Source organism: Rhincodon typus, chromosome 15, assembly GCF_021869965.1.
Source record: "Rhincodon typus isolate 14 chromosome 15, sRhiTyp1.1, whole genome shotgun sequence".
NCBI lineage: Eukaryota > Metazoa > Chordata > Chondrichthyes > Orectolobiformes > Rhincodontidae > Rhincodon > Rhincodon typus.
Genome location: NC_063346.1, coordinates 37,766,911 through 37,774,363, shown reverse-complemented (window position 1 = coordinate 37,774,363; position 7,453 = coordinate 37,766,911). Strand labels below are relative to the sequence as shown.

General features: G+C 38.8%; 1 protein-coding gene across 1 annotated transcript in view; it reads left to right on the top strand.

Annotated features, from left to right (window-relative positions):
* The window catches only part of LOC109911343 (sorting nexin-20-like), a 30,867-nt gene extending 24,273 nt beyond the window's left edge, over positions 1-6,594 (top strand). The window contains exon 4 of the mRNA XM_048605798.1: positions 2,582-6,594. Within this exon, the coding sequence (XP_048461755.1) occupies positions 2,582-3,253 (672 nt within the window). The 3' untranslated portion in view covers positions 3,254-6,594. The remainder of the gene's footprint in view (positions 1-2,581) is intronic.
* Positions 6,595-7,453: the final 859 nt, after the last annotated feature.

The window sequence follows — 7,453 nt, the reverse complement described above, 5'->3', positions numbered from 1 at the left end:
AGTTCTAATCAAAGAATCCACAAATATTACATTTTCCTCCTTGTGCAACTTATGGGATCACCCGCATTCCTTGCTTTGGGCATTTGCCTCAACTGTTTTGTTAATTCAACCGATGCCCACTCTTACTACTGTGAGATAATATTCAGTCATAAATGTGCTTTCTCAACCACGTATGTTTAGTGGTGCACCAGTACTTTGGAAGATCAGTATCTGCATTCTAGAAATAAAATAAGTTATGTATCAATGTTTGGAAAGAAGAGCTGATGGCACCACAGTAGTTACATTCAAAGCACCCCAATCATGTTTTATGCTTTTGGTTGTTTTGCAATGAAAAATGATCTGCCAGGGTGATCAGCAAGTAAACCCTAATTGTCCACCCCCAAACAGTATGCTGCCATCCGTATATGGAAGCATTGTTGAACTCAACTGGTGATGATTGCAAGGCCTGAGAGAGATGGAAGTAGAGTCATGCCATAAGCTGAAGAACTCTGGACAGCTTTGGCATAACCTGATCCCTTACTGTTCCTGCTTGCATGTTGCATTGCTGGCCAATAAGGAGCATACCATGGAGTGTCACAGATAGTAACCCTCTTTGTAAACATCACCCCCACTGCAGTTTTCCACCACGTGTGGAGTGCAGTGACAGGCTGCTGTGTCACTTACCTGCAAATCATATCTGTCAACTTAGTTTCTTCTGTCTGTTATTTCCTGTCTTCTTCCTCTTTAGTGTTGACAAAAGTTGGGAGAGCTTTTGGACCTTCCTAAATTATTTGGAATGATTGTTGTTTGATATCTTAATCCCATGACAAGTGTGTTACCTTCAACTGTTGAAATCTGAAGCAAGATTAATGGGCTGACCTCAAAAAGCTTAGATACCAGCAGCAAGTGCCCAGAATATTTAGCTGAGGACCTGTCATTGGAAATGGCTTGGGTATCTTGATCACAACAATCATTGGGCAAGTGTAGTGTAGTGTTTGCCTACCAAGCATGCACTCCATTTGTACACAATTACCTTGGTCCCAAATCTAAATCGTACAGATTTGGCAAGCAGACCTTTAAGTTTACCCATCCACAACACGCAGTGTATACACCCAGGACCAGCTGGTTTGTATTATGAGAAACTGTTTGAATCCCAGGGGGCATATGAAGGGCTACTTATGTCCAACTAATTTTTTTTTCCAGAACATTAGCAAAGGCAGATGTATAAAGTCTCTTAAGTTTGATGTATTGTTGCTGGAAGACTCGAGGGGAAATGTGTATAATGACCTCAGTAGATGCTGGTATGACTCATGGTCCCCATTTCGCCATCGAATACTGGTTGCTGACAGATGTTATTAGATGGGGTCACCCTAAGCCAAAATGTAAATTTATATCCCTGTTTGATGCTGGCACATTCTGTAGTCAAAATCAAAATAATTCAACTCCCCACTGTCAGCGTCTTGTAACTCCATGCTCAATTTTCAACTTGCCGCAGATATTTGTTTGATATTGTTGTTTAAAAGGGAGCATTTAACCCTTGATCTTCCACCCATTCACTGTGCACAAGTGGGTAATGTAATCCTTCCAATGATAAAGTTATTTGCCTAAGCACCAAAGGCTCTCATGACTACTAAATTCACAATTTTAGTTTTATTTAATTCACATGTCTAATCAAAGTAAAAGGAAATGCTTGGAAAATAAGTATTGTTTTATTGCAGTCTGAACTATGAAGTTCTAATCAAAGAATCCACAAATATTACATTTTCCTCCTTGTGCATTTCTAATATCAGAATGACTAGTCTTGCAATGTTATGGGTATATTCTAAACAGTAGATTAGACGCTGCTATGTGATTTTTACAACTTACTCTATAATACATTGACGGACCTTCATTAAAATGCTAATAACTTCCTATTAGCTCACTGCTGTTGCTTCTAAGAGTTTTGTTCCAATTCAGTCTGACAAATTTGATATGCCATTTTTAGTGCAATTTCTGCTGCTTTTGCATTTGCATTCTATAAATTTCCAACTCCAGATATTTTATGATATGCTAGCGGTTCTTTTATACCTCCCCAAGTGAAAACATATTCATAAAAAAATCCACAACTGTGCAAAAAATGTATGAGAACACTCCTATTTTAGTTAAAAAGAATCCATTTCTTAGTTTGCTCTTTGCTCAGATTGCAGATTGAAATAGTGCCCATGGGGAAATATTTTCCTTCAATTGCTAATTCTGTTCCCTGCTTTATATTCACATTCATTTTTGTGCTAAAATTAGTGAGGGAGGAAAACATATTCCTTAATTAATAACACAAATCCTGCAAACCTCAGTGGAGTCAAGCTTCTGAATTGTATTTATGCAAAAAGGAATCTGAAATTCTCAAAAGGTGTTACGATGTCGATTCCCAATTTCGCACTGTGCTGCACCAAATCGGTCAGTGCTAAAGCTAGAAAAGGAAATTAAATTGTTTTGTCTAAGCTGAAATGTTTGAGTAACCTTTGTACCATTTTATTCATGGCATCTGTTTATTTTCTACTCAAACATGTGCCACCAGTTGAAATGACACACAAGTGTTCTGATCTTTATTTTTTTGCCTTCTCAGATGTACAAAGTGGTGGTAATAAAATCCGGCACCTACGATGGTAGCCAAGCTTATGTTGAACGGCGATACTCAGACTTTGAGAAGCTCCATAAAAGTATCTTGAGAAATTTTAAAGAAGAGATAGAAGGAATTATATTCCCAAAGAAAATTGTGGCTGGGAACTTCATGCAAGAAAAAATCATTGAACGCAAATTGGCACTCATGGACTACTTAGGGCAGTTGTATGCAATCAAAGACATCCGTGAATCAGATGAATTTATTGAATTCTTTTTCCTACCAGAGGTGCAAGAAGGATACAACTGTCTCAGAAGTGGACAGTACACCAGAGCTTTGAACTGCCTTCTGAATGTTCTTAGCTTGCAGGAAAAACTGTATATGCGTTACTATGATCGGCTTGTTCTTACACTCAGTGCTATCAGTGTGTGCTGCAGAGATCTGGGTAATATAGAAGATGCCTACCAATTCTGTGAGAAAGGTGGACTTATTTTGCCTAATCACAGTCGCCACAGGTACCTTATCCCTTTGCTGAAGGTTCAGCTAACTCTAGGTAATGAGCTAGGTAAGGACATGAGGCACCTCCAAAAAAAGCTGACAGAATTAGAGGAACAACGCGGCTGTCAAAGCAACCTGCCTTCACTGAAAGAGCTTGTGGTGCAGGAATACATTCAATAAGGCTTATGTCCCCTGTTTCAGTAAGTCTCCTCCCAAACAGTCAACTAAACTGCCAAATTGGTTATTGCCACACTTTTCGTAAAATATTTTCCGTGCATTTTAAAAAACACATTGCACTTTAATTTTATCAAAAAGGAGTGATTTTTCCAATAAAATTCCTGTTTTTTTATTTGTCTCTCACCAAAGGGAGAGGGAGAGAGAGAAAACAAAAGGGTAAAAAATTCAGTGAAATCTGCAGAGCGCAATAACCATAAAATCTGCAGGTTCCCCATACATGGCCTGACTTTTCAATGTCACAAGTCACAAGGCACCAGGTTATAGTCCACCAGGTTTATTTGAAATCACAAGGTTTCGAAGTGTTGCCCCTTTGTCAGGTGAAGTGAAGAAAAGCATACAGGCACAGAATTTATAGGCAGAGGGATCAAGGGCAGAGAGATTAAAAGATCAAACAAGTGGTATGAGTGGAGTGTTGATAGGCTGAATAATTAGTCTCTGTAGATGAGCAAAAGTGCCAGATGGACTACACCATATTCTTTGCATTGACGATAAACATTTCACCCAGATCATCCCTATGCCCCCACTTCTCACCTTCAATCAACCGTCAAACTTTAAACGGACCACCGTTCGCAGCAAACTACCCAGCCTTCGGGACAATGTTGACCATAACACCACACAACCCCGCCACGGCAACCTCTGCAAGACATGTCAGATCATCACACGTGGAAACACCACCCACCATGTATGTGACAGATACTCCTGTGACTTGGCCAACGTTGTCTATCTCATACGTTGCAGGCAAGGATGCCCAAAGGCATATATTGACAAGACCATGCAGACGCTATGAGAACGGATGAATGGACACTGCGCAACAATCGCCAGACAGGAATGTTCCCTCCCAGTGGGAGACCACTTCAGTGGTCAAAGACATTCAGCTTCCTGTCTTCGGGCAAGCACCCTCCAGGGTGCCCTTTGAGATACACAACAATGCAGAAGCTAAGTTCCGTACCCATGAAGATGGCCTCGACTGTGATCGAGTTCGTGTTGTGCTATATGTAACCCCACTACACTGTTCTGTATCTGTAAAATCTTCTTTACTAAGCTGTTTTAACACCATTACCTTGATAACTTGTTATGATCTCTCTACCTTAATTAGTTTCTACAGTTTGGATTATTTGTTACTTTGGTTAGACCCTCGGCATATGTTATTCCAGCTGTTTGGTTTGTCTCCAGCACCACCTTATTTTTAAACTTTTTGTAATTATCTCTTTGCCTCAATTAATGGGCCATCCCCTTCACTTACTATCCAGCCGGTGACACTTCAATCACACCGTCTGACACTTTTGATCACCTGCAGTGACTTATTATTCAGCCTATCAACATTCCACTCATATCATTTGTATGATATTTTGATCTCTCTGCCTATAAATTCTGTGCCTGTATACTTTTCTTCACTTCACCTGACAAAGGAGCAGTCTGAAAGCTTGTTACTTCAAATAAACCTGTTGGACTATAACTTCGTGTTACATGACGACTGACCTTGTCCACCACAGTTCAACACTGGCACTTCCACATCATGACTTTTGAATGATCTATATTCCAGTTTCTGGTCTTCATAATTTAACAGAAGCATAAAACTGAGCAGTGGACAAATAGATATTACTGATCCATCTTTGGATATGTAAATGAAGAATGTTTGATTTGTATTGTTCGGTCTCCAAACTCCAAAGCCTCGCTTGCTCTCTATCCTGTCAGATTGATCAGCACCTGTCTGAGGTGAGACTTCCATCTGAATGAGAGGTAATAGATACATCTCGAGCCAATTAATAATTTTAAATTGCTTTTAGTGCTACTGTGGTTGGTGGGGATGCATTCCATTGTAACTTTAGGTGGTGGGACAGGAATCTCCTCCATCCAGAAACTCCTGCCCATGGCTACACAATGAATAATGTTGGGAAATGAACATTTCAGGGTTCACAATATTTGAAAAGACAAGCAGAATTGAAAGGGAGGAGGCTTAACCCTGATAATAAAGGAAGACCTAAGGACATTCATGGGAACAGATCCTGGATTAGGAAATCAGTGCGGGTGTAGATTAGGAATTGTAAGCATCAGGAAACGCTGGTGGGAGTAATTTACTTGCCTGTTAATAGTGGTTATATTATTGAACAAAGCATTGAACAAGAAACTATTGGAGATTACCACAGGTAATGCTTTAATTGTGGGGGACTTTAGTCTTCATATAGACTAGACCAGTTGAATTGGTAAAGGCAGTCTAAAAGATGAGTTTGTAAAATGCTTTTATATAGTTTTCTGGAGCAATATGTTATGGAACCGACCAAGGGTAAAGATATTTTAGGTCTAGAATTCAATGAGGCAGAGTTCATTTGTAATGTTAAATGGTCTTCTTCCGGTCCTATGTCTTATGTTCTTATTATCTTATGCTCTTGCAATTCAGAATTAATACCACCAAAGAAGCAGAGAGCACCCTGATCATGCTCTGATCATAGTTAAAAAAAATGGTCTTTTGCCCTCAACTAACCACATTAAATGTGCAAGATCATAAGTTGTTAACAGTTTTATATTTTAGTTGTATGTTTTCATTTTATGACAAAATATGAAATTTAATTCAATACATGTACTGCATTGACAATGTGCTTTAATAAATGCTGAGTATTGATAGCGATGTCAGTAGAGTATATGCTTGAGGCAAGTGACATCCATCAATAGTGTTAGTTTGTCACTTTTTTTATTCGCTGATGCAATGAGAGTGCCACTGGCCAATCCTGGAGAACACGGTGGTGAGCTGTCATTCTGAAGCATTGCTGTCCTTGGGCTGTGAGGGCACATGCAGTATTGGTAGGAAGGTTTTTAGGATTTTGATCCAGTAATAGTGAAGGAATGGTGATGTCATTTCAAGTCAGAATGCTATTTGGAAGGCAACTTCTCTGCAAGCTGCTGAAGCCGGAAGCAGGAGGGATATGGCTTCTTGTTTAAAAAAAAAACTTTACAGAGGTATCTTAGGAATCTAGAAAATTCATCCTGACATGATTTGTTGTGAGGAGGTAAGGATGAGAAAAATCATCAGATCAGGTTCACTGCTGGCAGAGGATTTGTAAAACTCTCTGAAAATTGAGAGAAGATCCTGGAGACAGTCTAGAAATGGAACCCATTGGAAATTGAAGTGACTGTGCACTGCTTGCTATGATGACTGTTTGATACGTTTAAAAACAGGAATGTTCTTTTCTATAGTTTAACTTCTAAATCATCTGTGGAAAGAAAATGTAATGTAGTCTATAGTATCCTTTAGTCAGCTTTTGCAATAAATGTTTTAAAATGTAAAATGTTGTCATGTCATCCTTTTTAGATATTAACTGCAAGTTCAAATTTCTTTTTAAATGTATCAGTCTCTAATGTAATTATAACACAGTCACTTGCCAATGTTTTCAAGAACTATGATTATTGGAGGCAGAATCCTTTTTAACAGCAAATAAAACAATTTACTGTAATTTCAAAATAATTGTAACCAATATATTCAAGATTGCATTACCAGAATGTAATCCTGAAGGAATGTACTAAACCAAATGTATCAAATTGATAGGTTATAGGGTCTTTAGCAATCATGAAATATGTAGCTAGTAGCGTCTGGTCTAAATTACAAATTTTTGTTTACTCATTCACAGGAAATGGACATTACTGACCAGGCAGTATTTATTGCCCATTCCTAATTCATCCAGAGGGTAGTTGAGAGTCAACCACATTGCTGCGAGACTGAAGTTATTCAACAATAGTACATATATATATATATATAAAAAACAGACCCACACATCAATTCACATACAGTTCCCTGACTAGCTTAGCTGGAAACATATAAGGCATGAGGTGCAAAGTTTATTCCCTGATTTGTGTTGAGTCTGTTAGTTTTAGCAAAGGTAGAATATTCGGACATGTTTAACACTGGATAGGGAAATATCCAGCACAAAGATATCTTTTCCTGACCTGCTTCCAAGAAGCATCTGGAAACAAGATGTTTAAGTTTCGTTGGGGTTCATCACATTTGAATAACCATCTGTCCTCTGGCTCACACACTTGTACGAGTCATCAGAGGCTCATTGCTGCCCTTCCAACTGTAACCCACCATAAGTCATGAGGCTTACCATCTATCCCACTCATCGTATTGATCAGCTCACACATTGTTATCAG